Source organism: Anabrus simplex, chromosome 1 (genome assembly GCF_040414725.1).
Source record: "Anabrus simplex isolate iqAnaSimp1 chromosome 1, ASM4041472v1, whole genome shotgun sequence".
In the NCBI taxonomy this organism is placed as follows: Eukaryota; Metazoa; Arthropoda; class Insecta; order Orthoptera; family Tettigoniidae; genus Anabrus; species Anabrus simplex.
Genome location: NC_090265.1, coordinates 418,139,147 through 418,164,515, shown reverse-complemented (window position 1 = coordinate 418,164,515; position 25,369 = coordinate 418,139,147). Strand labels below are relative to the sequence as shown.

The following is a 25,369-nucleotide window of genomic DNA, read 5'->3' as shown; positions in this document are numbered from 1 at the left end:
CATCCTGAATTTACAAAGAAACTAGAATCTCTGAATCCCCAGAACTGGGAAGAGCAACAACAGGCCTTGGTTACAACAGCAAAGGAAGCACTCCCACTGATGAAGTCAAAGAAACATGCTTAATGCAAGGATGAATGTGACTCACTGATAAAACAAAGAACACACGCCTGTCAAAAATAGAATTTGGAAATGAACTAAGATAAATGGAAAAACTTTGTGAATGAGACACAATGATTGGCAAAAAAAATTTTGCAATGCTAAACGTGCCTACAACAAAAATCAACTAACACTGATTGAGCAAGACTTCCAGGGAAACAATGCACAGGACTTTTACAGAACCTTTATCTGCAATCTAAACAAGTATAATCCAACAAGCTTGCAGTTCAAAAACTCAAATGGGAAACTAGCTTACAATGACAAAGAAAATTACCACATTCCAGCGAAGTACTTAGATCTCTTCTCAACTGTCTTTCTTTATTCGTGTCAGAAGTATCAACTTATAGATATTTAACAAAAAGCAACATCTACATTTCTACTATACAAATATACAAGTCTATTATACAATCACAGATAGAGCAACAATATTCAAGAGCTAGATGATGCTTGCCCAGTATTGGGCGACGTCAATAGCGTTGGGGGAGGCTGCAATCAAGTCTTTCATAGTGCACATTGAAGGACATAAAACACACTGACATAGATGTTGGATCGTCTGCTGCTCTCCGCAATCACAAAGTGATGAATCACTTGAGAAGCCCCACTTCCGCAAGTTTACTTTGGTTCTGCCGACTTCTGTACGGAGTCTGTTAGGGCTTTCCATACTGTCCACTTCTCCTGGTGTCCACATGGAAGACTTTCCTTTGGCTCTATCCAGTTGGAAAGGTGGTGGATTCTTTCTTTCCACATTGTGACTCTAGCATTCTCTGCTTTCCCCTCAAGGTTGACTGATGTGCGGAGAAAACTTTTCCTAGATTTTAGCCTCTGTGTGGCTGGTTGGTATCCATAGAGAGGATGTGCTTCTGAAGAAGATGCCTGGAGCCTTTCTTTGTTAGCTGCTACCTCCCTACGAATCTCACCGGGAGCAATACCAGCTAAAAGTTGGACCTTCTCAATGGGTGTAGGTTTCAAACATCCAGTGATGATCCTGCAGCTTTCGTTTAAAGCTATGTCGACCTGCTTCGTATGAGCTGACCTGTACCAAACTGGGGAGGCATATTCTCCTGCAGAATAGCATAGAGCTAGAGCTGATGTTCTAATTGTTTGTGGTTGTGTTCCCCAACTTGTTCCTGATAACTTTCGTAGAATGTTGTTTCTGGCAGCTATCTTTTGTTTCAGGTTTTGGCAATGTTTCCAATATTCACTTACTCATTTGAAGATAACATACACGTTCACCCATATTTATCCCCTCCAATGAAAGAAGAAATCAAACGATTATCCAGTCCCTCAAGAATAACAAGGAACCAGGTGAGGACCTCATAACTGCTGAATTGTGGAAGTACGCTGGTAACAGAACGATTGATAAATTAACTGACATCGAGATTTGGAAAACCGAGAAACTTCCACGACTGGACTTCTGCTCTGATTCACCACCTGCATACGAAAAGGAACAAAAAGGATGTTAACAATTACCATGGCTTTTCCCTCCTACTGATATCTTACAAAACTATCTAAAACGCTCTACAGATTAGGGCAGAACAACAACTTGATCCATAACTGGGAGAGTACCAAAGAGGGTTCAGGAAAGACCGCTCTTGTGCCAAGCGAATTATTATTCTGAAATCTATCCTCTCATATCTAAGACTAAGGAACAAGAAATCTGAGGTGACCTTTGTCGACTTCAAGAAGATCTACAACTCGACTGACAGAATCACTCTTATTCAAGTCCTAAAGGAATTTGACTTGAATAATAATTGAAGAATAATTGAATAGACCCTAACTGAGACAACCTCCAGAGTTAAGATCAGAGGAGAAATTTCGGATGCTTTTGAGATAAAGACAGGAGTTAAGCAGGGAGACGGGCTCTCACCCCTGCTCTTCAATTGCGTCCTTGAGAAAGTCATCTAGGAGTGGCACGAAGAAATTAAGAGCGATGGACTCAAAAATGATGTGAGATTGGGTTACAAGAACATGAATCTTTGAACAGATTGCCTAGCTTTTGCACATGATCCAGCAATTTTCTCTGATTTGTTAGACATGGCTACAAAGCAAATTAACCACCTCAAGCCACAGGCAGAAGAAACGGGTCTCCAGATCTCTTTGGAGAAAACACAGTTCATAAGTAACATCAAGCCAGTGCCAAGAGAGCTAAAAATAAACCAGGGGGCAATCAAACAGACAGATGTTTAAATATCTTGGTGAGTGGATAGAATCGAACATCTCTGAAAAAGAAGATGCTTTCACATCGCGCATGAATAAAATAGAAATGGCTTATCAACAGACTAAAGACGTTTACAACTTTAAGTTCACATTCTTGAACACAAAACTCAGACATTAATGCACTGCTATAAGACCAGAGGCTTTGCATGTAGCGGAATGCCTTGATACACAGAACAAGAACGGCATGATAGAAAAACTGGACATTAAAGAAAGAAAGAAAGAAAGAAAGAAAGAAAGAAAGAAAGAAAGATCTTAAGGAAAATTACTGGCCCAATTAAAGACATAGATGAGCATAGACATCAGCATAACCATGAGCTGTATACACACGTCCGGAAGATCTCTGATGTCATGCAGAGAAGGAGCACTGCATTTTACGGCCACTAGCTAAGAATGAAACCAACACTATTATTGAACAGGATCTTCACCTATTTAAAAAATAAGAAGAACCAGCCAACTTGGTTTAAGAAGGTGAAAAGGAGATGAGGATCACTTATGAAGATATACAAGAACGCAACCCACTTGATAATAATAATAATAATAATAATAATAATAATAATAATAATAATAATAATAATAATAATAATAATAATAATAATAATAATAACAACAACAAACAACAACAACAACAACAACAACAACAACAACAGTGGTGGTACACCTTCTCTGTCCAGAAACTGCGCGCCTTGAATAAGGCCTTTTATGTAATGGAACTTGAACTGATGTTATGCAAGATACTTGGATTTTCTACCGCTAGAAGTCTCTATCATCAGTTTTGTTGCTCCATAATGGGTCAAACTCTAACTTATTAAAAAATGTGTATTGTGACAGGTGGCAAACCTTAAGTTTGTGAAAATTGTTTTGTTCTTATGTCAATGTTGTCAATGCTTCTGCCCCCTCCAACTCCTGTATCTAATAACCAATCAAAAGTTTTGGAAATATTTTCTCTAGCCAATTAAAATTGGGGGTGTGTACAGGCATCCAGCCTATCTGTAAAGTGTTCTGGAAACTTCCCCATGAAAATGCTATGAAAGCTGGGTGCTTTAAGGCCGTATTGTCACCGAGGACGAGCTTGACTGTGCTAGCGAGAACACGTACGTGTCTCTCACTCCGCTGTCCCTATCCTCGACAGGCGCTCTGTACTTTCTAAGTGCTAGCCAGGTAACTGTACCTGTTGGTACACTTCCAAAAGGGCTTTTGTCAGAGCTGAGCACTTTTTAGTGCTCGCTTTCTCTCTTTCAGGATTTCTTTTCAGGAGTACCAGGATGGAGAAGCTATCTGTTCCAGCGAGACCGGCGGACTACGACTACAGAGGGGCCTTAGCGAAGCTATAGGCGGCGCTCATCGCTGTGGAAGCCCCCGATCTTCAACGCCCGGCGCTTTTGGTGTACAACCGGCGGGAGAAGCACACCTACGAGGAGACGATTTACATAATCGATCTACTTGGAGCGATCGCGGATTTCATTGGAGAGTCGCTCTTCGAGATCATCGGCGAGGTGAACCCTGGCTGCAAGGTCATCATCCACCCTAGGGATGCAATCAGCCTCAGGAGCTACAAGAAGCTGGCGTCCGAGCAGCAACAAGTGGTCCGAATACCAAGACTCAGGGAGCACCTGGATGTCTCGGGCTACCAGGAGGCAGCCACCCAGACGGAGCCAAGGACCGAGGACGACGGCGGCGCGCCCCCAGTTGGACCGCTGCACTTTACAAAGTACACGCAGAACAACAAGGCCGCCAACCAGGATCGTCAACCACCTGCCAGGGTGAAGTTAACACAGACGCAGGCCTACCAGGAAGGGCCTGTTACCCGGACGCAATCCAGGAAAGCGCCCGGGACGGCGGACACCTGCACAGCAGTGGAGGACGACGCCCCCTGGCGTTCAGAGGCTGCTGTCCAGGCCCAGCCCGCCAATGTGTCTGTCGAGCTGCAGACATCAACGCGCGCCCCACAGGACCGGGAAAGCAGTCGTGTATCAGCACAGACTGACGCCACCGCCACCAGCCAGGAGGAAGAAGAAGGCGACGCAATGGAGCTACCACCTACCCCGGGATCACCAGGCCAGGAGGAGGGCCACCAGGGCGAGGCCTCCTGTCCTGCCGAGAAGAGACGTACGGGAAGGAGACACCGCCACAGGACCAGGAGGAAGGAGAAGAAGAAGAAGAAGACAACCAGGAGAGGGCCACCCAGCTGCAACCCAGGGCTGCTCCCAGGACAGCAGTCGACCGAGGAGCCAATCAGGAGAGGACCTCTGCGGGTAGCAGCAATCAGGTGAGATTGAAACGTCCCCCTCGACAGCTCTTGCAGTGTTTCCGCTGTCTGAGGTGGGGCCACTGTCAGGTTAGCTGTGGGCTCCAAGTGAGGTGCAACCGCTGTGGTGGTGATCATCATTACAAAGCCTGCGCTACATAGAGGCGCCGGTGTGTGCCAACTGCGCGGGGGACCACCCGCCCTCCCATCACAGTTGCCCTGTATACCAGGCCATGGCGCGGGCAGAGAGGAAGGAGGCCTGGCGTCATGATCCACCCCCAACCAGGAGGCCCTTGCCCAGGCGGGCTTGGCCTCATTCTCCGGGATTGGAGACTGGGTATGAGGGACCCCAAGGGAGTCGAGCGGTGCGACAGGCCCTAGTGGCTATTGCCGCATGGCTCAGCAACCAGTAAGGCCCGCGCTAGCCACAGCAGTGCCCAGAAGGACTGATCCCCTGAATAACTGGACTGGCGAGGAATAGGCTTATAACTTGTGCATGATACCTATTCCCAACTAACGCAATTACCCGGACCTCTCCAGAACCACATCCTACAAAATGTCAGGTTTTACATGTAGGCATCTTTTTATTTCCGCCTATGTGGTTTTGCCCTGACCCTTATTACCCGATTACACCACTATTGATACCCACCACCATATCTGGCCTGGTAGCATGCTGAGCATGGGGACAGGCAGATACTCCTGAAGTATCACACTTCCACTCCTCCCTGCTATCTTTCTCTTCTTAGAACTAATAGCATGTCGGAGGCCATGTAGATTGAGTTGATGGTCACGCGGGCTGAGCAGGCTTCGGCCCCCCCCCCCGAAATAAAAGCAAAGGGCCGTATTGTCATCTCCATCACTCCAGTTGATTGTGTGCGGCGTGTACTAAGGAGGCAGGGACCGCAGGTCGGCGTTCGGACGGCCCAGCAACTCAAGGTAATGGCAGAATTTTCTTAACATGTGATATCTCCGGCACATAGCTTGAGGGGAAGATTTCAAACTTCTTTTATTCATGTAAGGTTTTCATTTCATGGTTTAAATGTAGATTTTCAGCAAGTCTGAGGACTCTGCTCAAATCCTGGCTGGGAAACATGTAAACTAGGGAACAAAATGTGATTACCCTCTTGATTCCCATTCAACTTGGTATGGGATGACTAAAATTTTCTGAACCTCTAAATTCTTAACACACTTTTGGCATTTAATATTTCTCGTTTAGTCACCCTTCTGTAGAATAGGCTTAGCCTCTGCAACTTCGGGCCATAAGCCCACTTCGGGTTTTAGGAGGTTTTCTAAAAGGAGTGCAAGTGTTTTGCCTCCTAGCTTTTGTTCATGGCCGATCATGTTAAACCTTTTCTTTTTTACATTAAGGCCATTTAGAATAAGCACTCATTGCCCCTGTTTATTTGTAACTGTTTATAGACCAGTGTGTAACAAACTGTTGAGCAGAAGATAAGCCCAAAACGGGGCTGTGTGACTGCAGATAACTTATTTGAAGATTGTGACATAGAACGTTGTGTGCTGCAGGAGCTTATGCCTCCGAGAGGTTAGACTATATTAATTTTTGGAGCTCAGACTCCTAGACTATGTAAATTAGTAGAGGAAACATGCTCTTATAAAATAGTGTACCTGTTCAGAGCTACAATGCTCATCCATTTATATATTATCATGTTGATAATTCTCTCAAATTCTGTACCTGATGTTTGGACTTTAAGTCATTGCTGTTGGAGCTGACAAACTCTCTATAAGTTGTTATTGTTTATTCAGATCTTCTAGGTATCACATTTTAAACTCAAAAAAGAGGAAAGAAATAAAATTTCAAAATTTAGTGCATTATCTTATCCTCTGGTCATTTCCTTGTCCACCCATTCAACCCGGCACTTTCTTGCACCCCAGTAAGGCACGGAATTTCTCATCAATAATAATAATAATAATAATAATAATAATGAAAACCCATAAAAAAAAACTTTAAAATGATATCTTGTCCAGCTATATAGCTCAATTACAAAAATAGCATTAGCACTTTTCAAATACGTCTGTCGCACATTTTTTTGAAAAGAAAAATCACAGGCAACTTTGAAGGAGTGTGACTTAAACAGCAGTTGGTATACTGATCCAAGATTTTACGAGCTACTTTATAGTGACCACAGCATTCAGTATATCAAATTTCATTACAATTTGAAAAGGTCCGGTATAATTTCATAAAAAATTGTGTTGATCTGATATGGAATTTCTCTTTAATCTAATTTTAAGAAATTGAACAATATATTACACAGGATCAAAATTATTCCTGTCACTGTTTTAGGCATATCAGATCTACTGCTACAGTGTTAACATGTTCAGACCAATCAGTTAATCATTTTCTATTTTTTAACATTTTACTTTTCCATGCTTATTTCTTTTGTCAGTCTCCTTAGCTGAATGGTCAGGACAGTGGCCTTCAGTTCATAGGCCCAGGATTTGACTCTTGGCTGGACCAGTCATTTCAACTGCATGTTAACTCCTCTAGCTTGAGGACTGGGTGTGTGAGTTCATTTTAATACATATCTTCATATTTATACAACACATCACACTACAAACCACCACAGAAACATGGCAGCATAAGCCATAATAGGTGTGTAATGTACTATGCCTTGTTTATTATTTTTGTAATAAGGAAGGGGGGAGAAAAAGAAAAATCAGAAATAGTATGCAAATTAGAAATGTTGCTCTAAAAGAAAATACTACTAAAGATCTATTTAGGCTATACTTTGCCTGTGTATAGTGATTTACCTGAGACAACAAATCTTTCAGGCAAAAGTCTTGTGCATGTGGTGGAACATCAAATTTAATGAAGCGCTGCTGTCCATTGGGTAGCAGGAACAACACCTGTGTTGTATTGACAGGCTCTTCAAGTTTCACCTGAGTTGGCTGTTCTTCAACTACAGCAGGTGCCAAGGCCGAATTCAACTGATCACTCACAGAGATTACATTACTGGAACTGATAAAAATATATATTTAAAATTATATGCCCAGTAAAATTGTAAAAATATTCCAGATATTAATAAATATCTGTAAATAATAACTAAAATTATCTTTAATACCTTGTCATTACCATTATTACAAAGATTTCACATTACAAATGTGGAACACAAATGAAAATAAGGATAGACATCTACTGAATCACAAAAAAAAAAAATCATCTTCATCATAATTTACTACAATGCAAAAAGCACAAACTATAACTCTCTGCACTTATTTGCTCACTTGCATTTCTTATATTAACCCATTGGGCTCCTTTTCTCCTGAGTTAAGTCCATTCTTCTACAAACTGTATAAACCCTTTGTCTCTTCTCTTTCCTTGAGTTTGTCCAGCTTTCTTTCTGTCCTACACTTCTCACATCATGGCAGAAAATCTATCCAGACAGATCCCTCAATGTGTATTATGTCTACTCTCCTTATAAAGCTAAGAAGTATAAGGCATGGGTATTTTTTTTTTTTGTTGAGAAAAAAGTCATGCAATTTTTTAAACATTTTGTTTTACAAGCAAGCCTGTACCTTAAAACTACTTCTCAACATAAGTTCCAAGTATATTATGGAACTTATCACATCGTGAAACCAGCTTCTGAATTTCATCCTCACAGAAATCTGCCACCTGATGTGCTAGCCACTAGTGATGGGATATTAGATTCATGTGAGTCCGTACACGTTACTGAATCGATAGTGTGACCCGATTTACAGCACATGAGTTACCGTTCCTATTACATCTGTGTACTGATAGACAACAGCAAAAGCATTCAATGATCGCTGCTGCCATCTCGTCTTCATTCTATGAACTGCTCTCTTATGAGTTATCCAGCTTTCAGATTCAGGTTTCTCCTGCAGCCACCCCTTCATGTCAAGTTTTGAAGTTACAAAGCCTTTCTCCCTACTTTACAACTCCATTAAATAAGTACATAGAATTAGATGAAAAAATATCTGTACAAACAACCATCAATGATATGCATTTAGGGCCATCTCCCAAGACGGCAGATTCCCTATCAATTGTATGCCTAGTCTTTTCTTATGGGATTTCAAAGAACTTCACGGTTGTCTGATTCAACGTCTTTTTTAGATAAGTTATTAAGTCAGTCGGTTCACTTACTCACCGTCTACATACACCAGTAATCTTGTGATTCGATGATTGAAGTCTTGTGCAATGATACGACATATGAACTGAGAGAATACTGAGCAGTTCTTCCCAACATAAAACAGATAATTTTGAGTGGTCATGACCATGATTCACAGTCTAGGATAGGCTAGAGAGTTGAGTTGAATTACTTGTCAAATGTCAACATGCCAACTAAGTTATAATAGCAAGAGTTATTGAACTAATAAATAGAATAATCTAATAGCCTACTTATTTACTACCTACTTTGGGATTAAGTTTTGACTACCTTTTTAATATTGCAAATAAATCCAACTATTATTTTAAACTTCCTTGTGAGAAGAGGACACTGAATGCAAATCAGTATTATTTTCAAATGGGCTGAGAACGAGAGTTTGTTACAGCGTATGTTCTTTCAGTGAGACATAGTTTTGTATGTCTTGCTCACAGCGCAAGTTCGGCTCCCTGCAAATGTCCACTGTTCCAATAATGAGCCGCATGTGTGTTGTCTCACTGATCCGTGAGTGCACCATTCAGCAGTGTCTGCTGCAAGTTAGATGAACTGTGTGAGCTCACTGCTGCTAAGATTCGATTCACTCAGACAGTTGACTGAATTGATACACTACTTTGAATCACACACTCAGTAGCCAACACTACTAGCCACTGCAGCATGGTCATGTTTAGGTCATCATCACTATTGTGGTGCTGATCTCCTAAATGTAAATTCAAGTGCATGAACAAGTGGTAGTCACTAGGTGCTAGGTCAGGGCTATAGGGAGGACGACCAAATTGTTCCCAACCAAACGAAGCAATGTTTCATGGCCTATAACAATTCGGCTTAGTAACGTATTGTCTCATTATTGCACCACTCAAGGGAAGTCCAAGCATCGCCAACGCGCTTGGTTTTGTGCACCTCCGTCAGCATACTCTGTACCCACCATGAGCACAACTTCCAATAATCTAAGCATCCTGCCACAATTCCATAAAAAACACACTCTGAAATTTCAGGCAACTCATAACTTAATGATGAAATTGTAAAGCATCTGTTTTCTCAAACCTTTGCATCAACTTTCTCCGCCAAGTCTTCGGTAATGACAGATGGTCGCCCACCACGCTTCTTGTCGTGGACATTAGTACAGCTTTCTTTCAAAGCTCTAACCCATTTTCTTACCATTCCTTCACTCACAGTGCGTTCTCCATACACTTCACCGATCTCCTAATAAATTTCAACGGCATTCACATCTTTTGCATTTAGAAAACTAATCACAGCACATACTTCACACTCAGCGGGACCATTAATTGTCAGAGGCATTTTCAATAAACACAAACAACTGTAAATATGGACTAATTTTCCATAATGGTGTTTGTCGCAAGCCTACATTTGTATGTACTGAGCACGCATGAGACGAACGAAAACTGAAGCGTTGTAGCAGCCATATTTAAAGACGGTACTTATTTAAAAAACATGAATTGTAAACAAGTTCAGTGGGAGGCCAACAAGAAATGAAACTGATGGGGGCAAAGTATGTGTTAATAAGACGTTAATTAATAATGGAAGAAGAAATCGGCAATATGAACAAGAAGAGCATTCTGACTGGTTACAATGTTGACAAATAAAGAACTGATCAGACAGACAGTCCCTAAGAAAGAACATTATTGAACATTTAAGATGCAAAGAGCCATGCAACAAGAAATTAGAGATGAATTATAAATAGTTCACTTAGCAAAAATTAGAGCATCTTAACTCTGCACATAAGGACTTCATGAGGATTTTTAAAAATTGGCAAAATTCATAATAATGGTACTAAAAGACACTCAAGGATGGCAGACAGCCATACCTATGAGATTCATCAGACCAATTCTAGTCAGAACAGTTGCCATTATGTTCACCAACCTTCAATGACTGAACTTTTAATATCTGGTAACTTAGTTCTTTGCAGTAATGCATGCTTGTATCTTTCTTGGAAAACAGCTAGGAACCTGGTAGCCCAAAAATGGTATAAATAATTATTCTCCTCAACGGTAATTATGCATAGGTCTCATGGATAGTATGGTCTATCAAAACATTTTTTTTGTACAAACACCCCTTTGCGTTAAGTAATCACACACAAGTTCAACACAGTTTGTCACAAAACAAGCGGGCCACTCTGGTTTACTATGGTCTGTTCAATGGATGCACAAGTTGTCTGCTGCCCATGAAAATTCTCCTGTATAGGAGCAATATAGTTCCTCAATGAATGTGGATGTCATCTTGGTACTGAGGAGCCTTGAGATTCCTTTCTCTGACCAGAAGAGGGATAAAGTAGACTGTGTGTATAGCATACAATAGTTCCAGTTTGAAGTCCCGATTGTCATCATATTACATCTATATAAAAATTCCTCACTTATAGAGTCACAATTTTCGCTATTACAGCTCAGTACGACCATATTTTTCGTAGCCCTGGAAATGTTATTTGTCATCCCTTGTGAAAAAAACTTGATTTCCAATTCAGGTAAGAGCCATCGCCACAGCTGTGTGATTACAGGAAAAGGCCTTGAATTCCTGTACTTCAGAGGATAAATTGCACCTTCAGGGAGTAAGCTGTTGGCCTCAGGAATGTTCAGTTTTGTTTGCTGGTAAGCAGTGAGATGGTTGAATAACACAGTGAGCCTATTTGTGCTTGTATTTCACACATTCCACTCAGAAGTTAGAAATTTATTGTGTGTTGAGTAGTACAGCGAAGTGCAGCAAATATTTGTCACGTGATACGGTAGCCTATATCTGTATTAGGGACATAATAATGTGAAATTGACTAGCATGGTGAATAACTATCTTGTGATAGCCTAGTTATGGATACAGAAAAAGTAGTGCAATTTTTTACTAATGAAGACAAAATTAAAATCTGTCAGAAAGTGGACTGGCGCCTGCATCTTACGGCATGCAGAGGTCACAAATGTTGAACTCGCACCTTCGAGTTTCGACTCGATCACTCAGTTGGTCGAAGCTTATTCAAAATGGCGGCCAAAGTAATTTCTCCCGGTCACATATGGTTGTGTGTTACCTTCAATTAATTATCTAAGAGTGTGACCAAAAAATAATGTTTAATAACCCACTGCTCTGAAATAAAAGGCTTCTACTGACATTTGTTTCAGAAAGAGTGTGGTCTGCAATAATACTTGTATATTTTTATTGGACCCCATGAACGTTTTCATATATGTTGTCTGGTGTTTTTCACACTTTCAGTGCATTTATTTTATAAACCCCACTGGAAAAGGTTTTCATATTTATTCCCTTGTGATTTTTCACACCTTTTAATACTTTCCTCTCATCGTTAGAAATGGTAAATACAGTTTTCTCCATATCCGTCGATACATGACATAAAATGCCCTTTTGTTGGAAAAAATCATATCTTATGGTTCCATACCACTGTTACATAGTGTTTATTCATACATACAGTAGTACGTTTTCTTGCTTTCTTGTCCCCTGCAGAAATGTCTTAACGAGGTTTTATTGTATGGGCAATCGCTATAATTCCTCTGAACTAATTTCTATTGTACAATTCTAAGCTTTCCCATCTTTTTGACAATTAATTAAATCTTCTGCCCCTCTTACCTCAATATCACACTTGTATAATATTGCACAAACACATGCATTAAGTTCGTATAATAATACTACTACTACCTATTACTCCCTGTTCCCCCACCCCCTGTGCCCCTTCCCCGGCCATCCTTATATCCTACGTCAAATGTTTAATAATCCACTCTGGGAAGGAGGTACACCAACCGTGTTCAACCCCTCACTTCTTATCTGTGTGGCTGATAAGGACATCTTGTTCTACTCCTCGTTCGGAAAACGACTTTCAACCGGACTGACCAGCAGTTAGAGTATTTTAGATCTAAAATTGCTGTAAATTCACCACGACTATTCTTCCTTTAGTAGTCCTCATACTTCTTCAATTATTCTACTACTTCAAAATGTTCCTACTCTGGGATTATTGGATACAGGAGCCAATATATATATATATCCCTAATTTGTCATACTTTCTTTTAACCCATTTATGCCCGGAACTAATCATTTCAATTTTTTTAAATGAAAATCATTTTATTAAGGCATGATGTGATGTATTTACTATATTTAGAGTAATTTTCGCAAATGTAGATTTCTTCACGCAACACGGGAGTGGGTACAAAAGTGCCCATTGGTCACGAGTCATATAAGAATACCACAAAAGGACATTTTGATTATAAATGTAGTTGATAATGATAAATTACATTTCCTTACAGTTAACCCTTTCCCACGGACTAGCCTAGTTAGGGATACAGAAAAAGTAGTGCAATTTTCTACTAATGAAGACAAAATTAAAATCTGTCAGAAAGTGGACTGGCGCCTGCATCTTAAAGCATCTTAAAGAGTCTGGTGAAACATAGGGTAATAATTTGCTAGTCATGTATAGTTGTGGAGTACCTTCACTAAATAATTTATTCTGTGAAAACCACTTAAGATATCACTTTTAAATTTTGTAATGGAAATATACTATAGTTATTCTAAAAGGATACAATGCGATCACCTAATTATACGCAAGAACCTCCACTGTTCAGAATGATACATGATGAAGCATCCAATATGGTGCATAAAGTTAAATTGCTTGTTCTTGAAGTCCGTCTGAATTGCCGGAGCTAATGGGACTCTTTATTTTGTTGGTAATGCAGAGTACATACGAATTCACCCTAATTCTCCTAATTTATTTCATTTTCGGGATCCGTCAGATCAAGATAATTAGATAGCAAATCATACTTCCTCTCGGACATAAAAATTACAAACAATTTTTCACTGAATGGGATTGGAAGATAAATTGACATTAGTTGGAATATTACATAATTACGTAGAGGCTCATAGTCCGAAACAGAATTAACTGGAGAATTAAAACTGATAATTATGTTTATGTCCAAGTAGGCCTAATATTTTAAAAGGAGACTACCTGAATGAACATTTACTTTCCTGTACTGTATTCCGATTTCTCTCAGATTCATATCCTGTCCCAACTGCTTCCCATACCTTTTTTATTATCATACCTACAACTTCAAACTCACTACCATTGCATTTGTCGACATATTGATCTAATTTGTAACAAATATCCTCCGCATTCCACTGGTTATGAGCAGCCATGTTGCTGCAATGTGTTTACATTCAGTCAGCAGTCTGTTCTATCTAAGAAAACATATAAAAGAACACTTTATTTTAGGATTCCGTGCATGCCAGTTGTATCTTGGAAGAGTAGGGAATTCACTGGTTCCAAAACGTTATATGTTTGGCAGACAGATGGCAGAGGAAGTCGGTTTGAAAGTCAAGTGCGCTTTACTACGCAACCCGCGGGAGACAATGTGCGATTCCAGTACGCTTTACTACGCAACCCGCAGGAAAGAGTTAAATAACTATTTTATTTCACTACAGACACTATTTTACAAATATTTTGTTAAATAACCTATTTCAACTAATGTTTGAATATAGTCTCAAAGCTAACAAATCTGAATCTTTTCACTATATTCGTTTAGAGTATATGATGAAAAAGTTTTCTTTGTGATATTCAGCATAGCAATATCTGGTAAAGTGGAACTAGGCATCTCCCACACCTTCTTCACCTTGCGACAAAAGGCATATCTCATAGCTTGCCCCTTTATGATGAGATAACCATCATGGGTCTCACGAGCAGGTTTGCTTATTCTGTCTGGAGAAGTGTCGCCCAAAATCAGCACCAAGAACTCTGGCGAATCTAGAGTCTCAAGCTTCTCAATTATATCTGCCACAGTAAATGCCATGTGAGATGCGAGATATAATGGCGATATTCTGTGTACAAACGTAACAGAAACAAGACCAAAGGTGCTTCCTATACATGCTACTGCAGTTATCCTTTGAAATTCAACAGAAATAACAAACATTACACTTATATCAAAATAATTTTTTGAATCTGATTTTGATATTTGGATCTTTCTTGAATAAATTTTGTTTCAGGTTCTAGATAATTGACATATTGACATAAAACCATTGTAAAAGCATTATGTGTCAGAAATATTGCAATTACTTTAGTAAAAAATGCCTAATAGATTATAAACATGTTTGTAGGACCCATGTCTAATGGGCACTTTCATGCCCACTTAAAAATTTTCATATCATAGAATCACACTAAGTGCATATGAACACAATCTAGTGACAATGACATCATTGCACATCTTGGTATAATCTTTCTCAGCTAAAAATTCAATTGTGAGATGATAGTGTATATGAAGCTTACCTTCTCTTTGGAGCTTGTGATGGCATTCCAAACATCCTTCCTTCCTTGTAACTGTCAATAAGTGATCAAACATACTATTTGACAGGCACACATGCATACATGCTCACTGTTGTGTATATTTGTTGCTGACAATGCCCCGACATATTTAAAACATCGTAGATTCCTCTAATAATTACATTTCCAAGAGGGCACAAATGGGTTCAACTCGGCTCTTTCCTGAACTCAAGGCTTCTCCTTCGCCGGTACGCAGTGCCTCAGCCTCTAAAATATATTGGGCACTGCCAAACTTAACCTTAAAATTCAAAACCTTTCTTGGCCTTACCAATTTCATAAAAGGATTTACTCTTCCCTGTAATTTTAGGATATGACTTATTTTATCATATAGGATTAATTTATGATAGTACTACTTTATCCATATCTTTTCATTTTAATCCTACTATTAGGATTACTTTGGAAAATCATGTTCTAATGTTTCTCATGTTGAAAATCACCTTCTTTATACAAAGTAAAAAAAAAAAAAAGGATCTTAAACGTTTAATTAATGAACTTCAAGAGGTATTATCTCCTGAATTAGGAACTGCTTATAACTACGAGGCCCATATTGACCTCTCTGATGACATCCCAGTTCATTTCCTATCGTATCAATTAAGTCCCCGACGCATGCAAAAACTTCATGACTTTATTTCTTTCTTAAGCCGTTTACCCTCCAGGGTTGGTTTTTCGCCTCGGACTCAGCGAGCGATCCCATCTACCGCCTCACAACTGGGGAAAAGGACCAGTACCTCACCCAGGCGGTCTCATCTGCTATGCTGAACAGGGGCCTTATGGGAGATGAGAAGATTGGGAGGAATAGACAAGGAAGAGGGTAGGAAGCGGCCGTGGCCTTAAGTTAGGTACCCATCCCGGCATTTGCCTGGAGGAGAAGTGGGAAACCACTTTGAGGATGGCTGAGGTGGGAATCGAACCCCTCTGTAATCAGTTGACCTCGCGAAGCTGAGTGGATCCCGTTCCAGCCCTCAAACTACTTTTAAAATTTCATGGCATTTGAATTATTTAAGGTATGTATGAATTTTTATACGAATGTGCTGTATTTGCAATGCTAAGATAATAGGGCCGCTCAATCTACAGTAAGTCATAGTGTAAAATTTTGAAATACTTAAGGTACGTGTGAATTTCTATATGACTGTATTGTAATGTTAAGCTAGTAGCAAGCTCAACCTATAGTACTGTCAGCTGTAGTATACCATATCTTCTATCAACGAATCCACATGTCATTCCCCAGCTTGATTGTTTTTAGGCCAAGATTTAGATTCTCCCTTATCCTTAAACGGGGATCTTTCCTCCCTTCATTTGAACGACCTCCTCACTCTTCAAAATAATTATGGGGAAAGGCTCTCCAGAGTTTGAACGCTGCCTAGAACACTTACCGAGCACAATATAATCGCCACTGGGTTCCTTCTAAATTCAAAATTGGAGATTTAGTGTTGTTGACAAACCCATTCGCAGAGTTCTGCATTGGATATTTCCGCCAAGCTTTCTCTTCTGTGGGGCGGGCCTTATCGTGTCATCGCTCTCCCAACTCCAGTCAATGCCCTTTTGCAAGTAGTATCAACTCCTTCTGACATAATGAAAGCTCATCCCTCTCAACTCGAATTATTTGTGCTATAATATCTTTTTCTCTATCTCACGCCTGGTTCCTCACTGTACTCGTGCATCCATCCATTTGTGTTTCCTTCTTTCATTCTTCCTCATCATTAAAATTGTATAACCTTGAGATCATACAGTATGTCAAAAAATTGTAAATGCTTCTAATCACATTCAATTGTTATCCCATCCCAACCTTTCTTCACTGGAGTGCTCGAAATTCCAGACTTCTTTGACCAGGAACACAACATGGGGTTTATTAGAATCCTCTTATGCTTCGCTTATTTCTTCTTTCAGTGCATTATTTTCTCTATCTTTCAATGGATCTCCACGTGCTGCTGTCTCTTGGTTGGCACCGCTTCAAATTCTGCATCACATGTCATTTTAGAGCATCTCTTCTTCTGCTACTCTTCAAGAATCTACCACCATCTCAAGCTATCCAGAACTAACCATTAGAAAGAAGAACAAAACTACTACTCCCCCCCAAAAAAATAATAATAATAAAAATAAAATTTTTAAAAATGTTGAACTTTTTTCTGAATGTGTAAAGAATATTGTGATGGGCAATATTTTAATATTGTGTGTTCTGCTATTTTTTGACATACCTTCTACTGTTTGGGTTCCCACATCTGCCTTTCTCCATTCGAAGTACCGACACTTGCTCCTGCCAATTATATACTGGCTGCCATATTGAATGATTAGCTGATTCTCTAGACCTCCTCTTTCACTCTTCATAACGTCAGTTCTCCGACTTGTTTATTCACCTCTCATGCATTCTAGAATGACTTTGTACCATATAAATATATGCTACCTCTTCTGATGGGCAGGTTGAATCGAGAATATGATTGTGAGTGGATGATCGAGCATAAAGAACTTTGGAGAGAGCTGATTCTCTGCTCCAAGATCTTCATTTGTTTTTGTCAGGTGAGAGAGAGAGAGAGAAATGTTTACGTTAAGTTTAATCATCATTCTCTTTTCTGAGATTACTGGTGGGAGTTGGGAGAGAGACTGACACGAAGGACCAGGACTGTGTTCTGGATAGTTGGAATTCATTCACCGGGCAGAACCAAATAGTCACTTATACTAATGCAGATTAAAGAAATCTTCACATATAGAACTCATAACCTCCTTGTGGACTGAAATACATCTACTCTCCATGCTGTGGTCTTTGGGTTCCTTCCCTGCCCTTTATCACCATCTTTCTTTATGCAAGTTTGTAATATTTGTATTGGTGAAGATAGACATGATCCCCTGAATACTTTAGTTGTAATGTTATTTGTATCAGAGTCTAAAATTAGGTTTCACATGTCTATTTTTGTTGTTTAACCTCTCTATACCACGCAGCTTGATGTAAAAAAATTATCTCTTGTAAAGCCCTTATACATTGTATTATGCTTGTCCGAACTTGGTTTAATTAAATTAGTTGGGTAAGCACATGGTGTTCATTAGCTTAATAAATTAATTACTAATCATATTGAATCTTTTGTGATTTATTAATTTGAAGAAAGAAACAATCGAGAATATTTTCACTTAACATGTTAGTAAAATTTCAAGTTCATTATTTTTTGTTGCATTGGAAAACTTGACTTTGCAATATCTTCCCGGAGTTCAGCTCGTAATTATTTCTTAAAAGAGAATCATGTCCGACTTCATGGCTAAATGGTTAGCATGCTGGTCTTTGGTCCAGAGGGTCCCAGGCTCGATTCCCGGCCGAGTAGAGGATTTTAACCTTCATTGGTTAATTCCGATTGTTCGGGGGCTGGGGGTGTGTGCCGTCTTCATCATTAGAATTCATCTCAGGTAGGGCCCCATCCTCATAGACGCGCAGGTTGCCTACATGGCCTGCACCAGGCCTCTTCGGTGGCCACATGCCATTATTATTATAATTAATGAGAATTATTTGAGTTAATACATTTGCAACATTTCTTCCTACTATTTTCATTAACGCTTTTCACAGTCATACAAGGCAGAAATCAGTGCAAGGATCCAGATAGGAAACTGATCTTACAACAGCTTAACACAACTGCTCTGGTCCAAAAGTCTCTCGAAACAGTAAATAATTCAGCTGTTCAAAATCCTGATCCAACCTGTTGTACTGTATGGCTGTGAAACATGGAGTATCTTTAATAAACTCCTATCACATAACTATCACATGTGTTTTAATTGTCTTGCCATTTTGTCAAAACTTTTAGCTGATTTTATCATCATAACTATCACGTGTATTTTAATTGTCTTGCCATTTTGTCAAATCTTTTAGCTGAAGATGTTCCATAATCGGAACGAAACATGTCCTAGAGATTAAGCTGGATTATATCACGTAATTAATAAAACCATTATGTAGAAATTGACAAGTATTGGAAGGTGGGAATCTCCTTATAACTAGACCTGGGATTTTACGCTCCAAAAAAATTACTTTTAGGTGCCTAAAATAGGCTTTTAAAACAAGTAAATAGGCTTTTAAAAGAGAAAATAGGCACTTAAAATATGTTTTTAAAATGTGTGGATAGGCAGGAAATAGACTTTAAAATATTACAACATACACTTAAACTGTAACGTGATATCCCTATTTTTAATCGAAATAACTGCAAAATTAAGACAGAATAAAAAAGACATTTATCAAAAACAATACAAAAAAGTCATGTGTCAAAAAAGTTATGGATTATATATCATTATCAGTACTGATCTAAAACCTTAATACTAAAATCACTGTACACAATTACAGCACTGTAGGCATCCAATAACGGTGTAAATGCCAATGGAGTATGTGTTTATTATTTGTGAGGAACATTCCTACAGAAATTCCATTCGTAGTTTGCTTCACAGTACATAACAATAATCTTCTCCAAATTTTCCACAGTCAGGCTGTGTCTTTTGTCTGTTAAAACATTTTGAAAGCAGAAAAAGAGCGCTCCACACTTACAGATATTAGAGGGGCATAGGAAAATTACCTACATTTTTCAATTCAATTTCACTTGGTAAGTCTACCTTTTCCCCATCATTACCTGATGTACCCTTTTCAGCACTGAATAACCTGGGTTCTTCTGCAGTACACTAGACCACTTGTCTCTTATTTTTTTTGCTAGTTGCTTTACGTCGCACCGACACAGATAGGTCTTTTTGCGACGATGGGACGGGAAGCGGCTAGAAGTGGGAAGGAAGCGGCCGTGGCCTTAATTAAGGTACAGCCCCAGCATTTGCCTGGTGTGAAAATGGGAAACCACGGAATACCATCTTCAGGGCTGCCGACAGTGGGGTTCGAACCTACTATCTCCCGAATACTGGATACTGGCCGCAATTAAGCGACTGCAGCTATCAAGCTCGGTGTCTGTCTCTTATTTTATCCCCCTACCTTGCCCCTAGCACTTTGTATGTTATTTTCAGCTTCCTCAATTACAGAAAATTGCTGTTTGAGACTTTTCCTTTGTATTGTATTTTTGTAATGGTGACTGGAAGAAATGAAAAATTTGCCTGAATATACGCTATGTCTCTGAACACTGGAACAATCATTTAACAGCTCTTTGACAGACGACACACATGCAGAGCTGTCCGTTAAAGGCAAATTGTCTATCACAGTCATGACTTCCTCAAGATGTTCTGCATAATACAGGGCAGTTTCCATCCAGGAACCCCAACGGGTGATGATTGGCTGTGGTGGAATAGAGGGGAATAGAGGGGAGTTTCTTTCGAAAGATGGCTATTCTTGATGGAGCCTTACAGAACACTTTCTTCATTGTTGAAATGAGAGTATTTACTGCAGGAAACTCGGCCCTAACTGTTTCTGCGAATCTATACAAGGCATGGGCCATGCAAGTAACATGAATTTAAAAAAAGGATAGAAAGTTTTGAGGAGAGGTGCAGTGGCAATCATGTATGAAGCAGCATCGGAGACAAGGAGAAGGACTTTAGAATCATCAACACTCCCAGGATACAACAATTCCAACCCCTTGTTGATGAAGTATGCAATGCTTTGACTTTTGACTTTCTCAAGCTGTTTAGAGCAAAGAAAGTGAGCGGTAGATGCCTGATTGTGTTCCAGTTTTCCTGCTATAAGGTTAGCAATGTACCTGCCCAAAGAGTCGGTGGTTTCTTCCACACACCACCATATGCAAGACTCCCCAATATCCTCCCTGATTGACAAAATGACCTCATTGTAACAAATATCTAAGTAGTTTTTCTTTAATGTAGATGCTGATGGGATGTGCTGCTTGGTGTATTTCTGTAAAAAAATCCCTGAAAACCGGATTATGCACAGCATTCCAGGGGATATTTGCTGCAACTAGGGCTCTACACATATCAGCATAGAAACCATTATGGGTAGTAGGAGATATAGTTTGTGTGAGCAGAGTCTGTCTAATGTTACTTTTCATGGCTGCTTTTGCTTTGTGACTGGCAGTATCTGCATGCTGCTGAAGGTGGCATTTTTTCTCATGTGAAATCTAAAACACAATAAAGTGATGTCAATTAGAGACTAAGATGAGCTTTTGAACAAAATTTGTAATTTTGAACTATTTAAATTAAGCCATTATTACTCTAAAGTTAATTAAGAACAAGAACACTACAGTCCCCGAAGGGCCTTGGCTTTCAATAACGGTTGCTGTCCAGCTCATGGCCTGCAGATATTGGGTGGTGTGTGGTCAGCACGATACATCCCTCAGCCGTATTGCCTTGCCTCCGTGACCCCTGCCACTGTAGCTTCTCAATTGTCCTCATGATGTTGGGTCAACACCGTTCCAGACCTCATAGATTTCTAAATTACTGCTGGTACTAGAAATCAAACCCAGGTCGCCTGGACTAGGTCTCTATAATTAATTAGAAGAACCAATATCAAAACCTTAGTTTTAGATTAATATGAAATTTACGATATATGCACATACCTGTTTATTGCAGTACTGGCAGAAAATAATCTTGCCATCAGAAGACATCCCTGGAAATTGTACAAGCCGTTGTTGTATAAGCGCACTCTTAGATGATTTCGTTTTAGGCATGATGAACTATATTCACTTAAACAGATGTTCTTTCACTGGCGACCTGACACAGTATGTCCCTTCTTACTATCTGCTCCTTGTTCTTCCTAGATAATCCTCCCCATCACCCCGTCACTGGACACAGTACGTCCTTTACTACCTGCTCGTTGTTCTTTTGAGCTCATCCTCCACCTCCACCCTTCACTCAGCATTCCTTTGGTGACAGTTGTCTGGGAAGAGCACATTTCTGTGAAAAACCCACCCTCTGCTGTTCTGCTCATTCCAGGGATGTCCACTGTGTGATTGTAAAAATCACAGTTAAATTTTATTTTAAATGTAGAAAATAGGCATTTTTAGGCACTAAAATAGTAAAATAGGCTCTAAAGGTCCAAATAGGCATTTTAGGGCACTATAAAACTCTATTAATGTAAGGGATTTATCATGAAACGTCAACAAATTTTTAAAAAATCATGTTATTTTGTAAGGAACGAAATAGGCATTTGCCTTAAAATCCCAGGTCTACTTATAACTTAACCTTAGTTTTATTTGAGAGAAAATGTTTGTAAAAGATCTTCATTCTGGTGTTGGACACAAACATGGGTGAATGGAGGAACAGACACAACTGTGAGCTAGAGAAACTGTACCAAGATGCCAACATAACAGGGACCATCAGAAGCAAGCAACTGCAGTGAATTGGACACGTAGCTAGGATGATAGACCACAGATGGCCACAGAAGATCCTGGATTTCATCCCTACAGGAAGGAAACCCTGGGTAGGCCCAAGGGAGAGGTTGAGTGATGGCCTCCATGAGGACCTGAAACAGTCAGCAATATGTATAGACGGATGGCAAATGGCAGCAATGGATAGAACACGATGAAGGAGGAGACTTGTAGAGACGCGGAGTCCATTGGGTCTGATCACGTAAAATAAAACAAATAATTATTGCATGAACATGAATTATATATTAAACTAGCCGATGTACCTGTGCTTTGCTACGGAATCGTACAGTGTATACAGAATTCTAGGTTAGGTAGTGTACACACTGTGAGAAAGATTGTATTAAATTGCATAGCTCTTAACGTTACCCTAGAAACGCAATGGGGAAGTCACCAAACGTCTCTTCTCATATGAAGACTGAGTTAGGAAATTTTCATTGTAAACGGTAGGCCAGCTTGCCTACAATATGTCACAATCAAGTTTGGGAGTTTTCACTATAATTTGTAGGCACTCAATCTCTACCTGCCTTTTTACATCCACAGAAAGACTTTCTTAGTAGTTTTCCCAACTGAAATGAGCTTAGGTCATTAAAATGACGTTGGTAGGAATAGCACTATTAAAAGCAATACTTTCATATGAAATACTCGATCAAACAAAAAACCACACATTTTTTCACTTTTAACGAACAGTACTACGCTGCTGATCTAACAGTCCTAAGTTCCAGACCTGGAATGACCAAGCCGCAGACAGCCGTGATTCGTTTTTTCAGTGGCGGGGGGGGAGTCAAATAGTGGAGAGTCCCAGGCAAAAAACTATGCTCTTTTGCTAATCTGTTTCCTAGGAGTACCCGATGAAACAGAAAATCTCAATTCACTAGACTGGTGGGGGAAGTAACTATCTGACTTGGAAGCAAATTCTTCCTCCAAGCCAGAGGAGAAATCCCCTCTTCACTGCTAATTTGGAATGAAATGAATGTCAATTTTAATAAAAGTGAAGAGGAAGAAGCTTTTCTTAAGAAACAGCTCTTTTCAGGGTTGGATTTTAATTAGTGAATTGTGCTGCTATAATTTGGAATAGGCCTAAATTGTAATTCTAGACCAGGTCATACTACTACTACTAAGTGAGAATTTGCCTTAAATGTGCACACTGCTCATTCAAAACAGCACGTCAGAGTAGGGAGCGAATAGCTGGAATACTATAATGAACCAGTGTGTTACGTATCAACAGTATCACGAAATGTATGAACCAGAGGAATGGCATGCTAAAGAAGAAAGTTCTCTAACTCCCCAGCTATTTCCTGCCAGTATTCATTTATTTAATGTTAAAAACTTCATAATTGGTCCGTATTGAAAAAAGATTTACACTTAAGAGATGAAAGTATATGATTTTCCACCTGTTCAATACAAATTCAAATGTGATATACAATGAAATGTCACATTTTATTCATAAATATTAGAGACCGGTTTCGGCACGTCTATGCCATCATCAGCCTAAAGTTAGATACACAAGGACACAAGTAAATTACACATGTCTTCTTCTTCTTCTTCTTCTTCTTGCATTACGGCCTCTGTAGGACCACGGACAGCTCCTTCATGGATTGCATTTTCTTCTTCTCCTCCCAGAACCTCTTCATCCTTTCTCTTCTTCTCTCCCGCTCTTCTTCCGAGATATTCAGTATCCTCTTCTCTTGTCTACTCCACTGGTGACTCTCAATCCTTTTCCTGTATCCATCCCTATCGTTGATCTCTGGCATATTAGTCGGTATGTACTTCCTTTTCCAATTTTCCTTTTCTTTCACCTTGATCCCCAATTCTGACCAATCTTTCCGGAGTTCAACTACCCACTTGGTTCCTGTCTTTCCTCGTGTCCTCGCTGTTGTTTCCCATACTCTTTTCGTCATTCTATCCATATTCATCCTGATTACATGTCCCGCAAACCGTGCTCTTTTCAGTCTGATTTCTTCTGAGATTGTCCTCATGTTCCGGTATAGTTCTTCCCTGGGTCTCCTCATCCATCTCTCACCTCCTCTCTTAGGGCCTAGTATTTTCCTCAATATTTTTCTCTCTTCTTTCTCTAGTTGTTCCGCACCATTTCTTCCTAGTGCTATAGTCTCAGCAGCATATAATACAGCATTTCTCACCGTTGCCTTGTAATGTCTGATCTTTGCGTCCGTAGATATATTCTTTTTATTGTATATATCTCTGGTCATACAGAAGGCTGATCGCATCTTTTTTATCCTCTCTGTTATTCCTTCATTGCTCCTATTCCTTCCTGTTATAAATTCTCCTAGGTACTTGAATTTGTCCACCTTCTGCACGGTGCCTTCCGGTGTTGTCCAATCCTCAGTGGTATTCAATGTCTTTGTCTTGTTGTAGGCGATCCTCAGTCCTACCCTTCCGGCTATATTGCTTAAGTTGTTGAGTTGTGTCTTTGCATCTTCTTCTGTCTCACTTACTATAACTATGTCGTCCGCAAAGGCTAGACAATCTACTTGGGCCCTATTGTCCTTTTTGTCCCCAACATGCGTCTTTGGTATTCCCATTGTCTCATTCATTGTTCTCCACTGTCTGATGACTTCATCCAGAGCTATGTTGAACAACATTGGTGATAATCCATCTCCTTGTTTTACACCAGTGTTGATATCAAATTCTTCAGAGAGTACTCCTCTGAATCTCACCCTTGCCTTTGTGTCTGATAGAATTTCCATTATGAGTTCATGTGTAGTGCCATCTAATCCTCTGTTCTTCAGGATTCTTCCAAGAGTTTGTCTGTCGATGGAGTCATATGCCTTAGTGAAATCTACAAAGGTTACCACCGTTTTTTTGTTCTTTAAGGCCCTATGTTCTATCAGTTGTTTCAGTATAAATATCTGTTCTATGCATCCTCTTCCCTTCCTAAATCCTGCTTGGTAGTCTCCAATTGTACTTTCTAACTGTTCTTCCAGTCTATTGAGCAGGACTTTCGACAACACCTTATAGCCAATCTCTAGTAGCGAAATTCCTCTATAGTTGTTTGCATCCCTCTTGTCTCCCT

The 25,369-nt window shown here is 39.7% G+C and overlaps 1 protein-coding gene across 2 annotated transcripts in view; it reads right to left on the bottom strand.

Moving 5' to 3' along the window:
* The window catches only part of LOC136856885 (uncharacterized), a 518,885-nt gene that overhangs the window by 392,221 nt on the left and 101,295 nt on the right, over positions 1-25,369 (bottom strand). For both annotated transcript variants that reach the window (XM_067135106.2, XM_067135104.2), the window contains one exon: positions 7,388-7,595. In XM_067135106.2, coding sequence (XP_066991207.2) covers positions 7,388-7,595 — 208 coding nt within the window. The remainder of the gene's footprint in view (positions 1-7,387; positions 7,596-25,369) is intronic.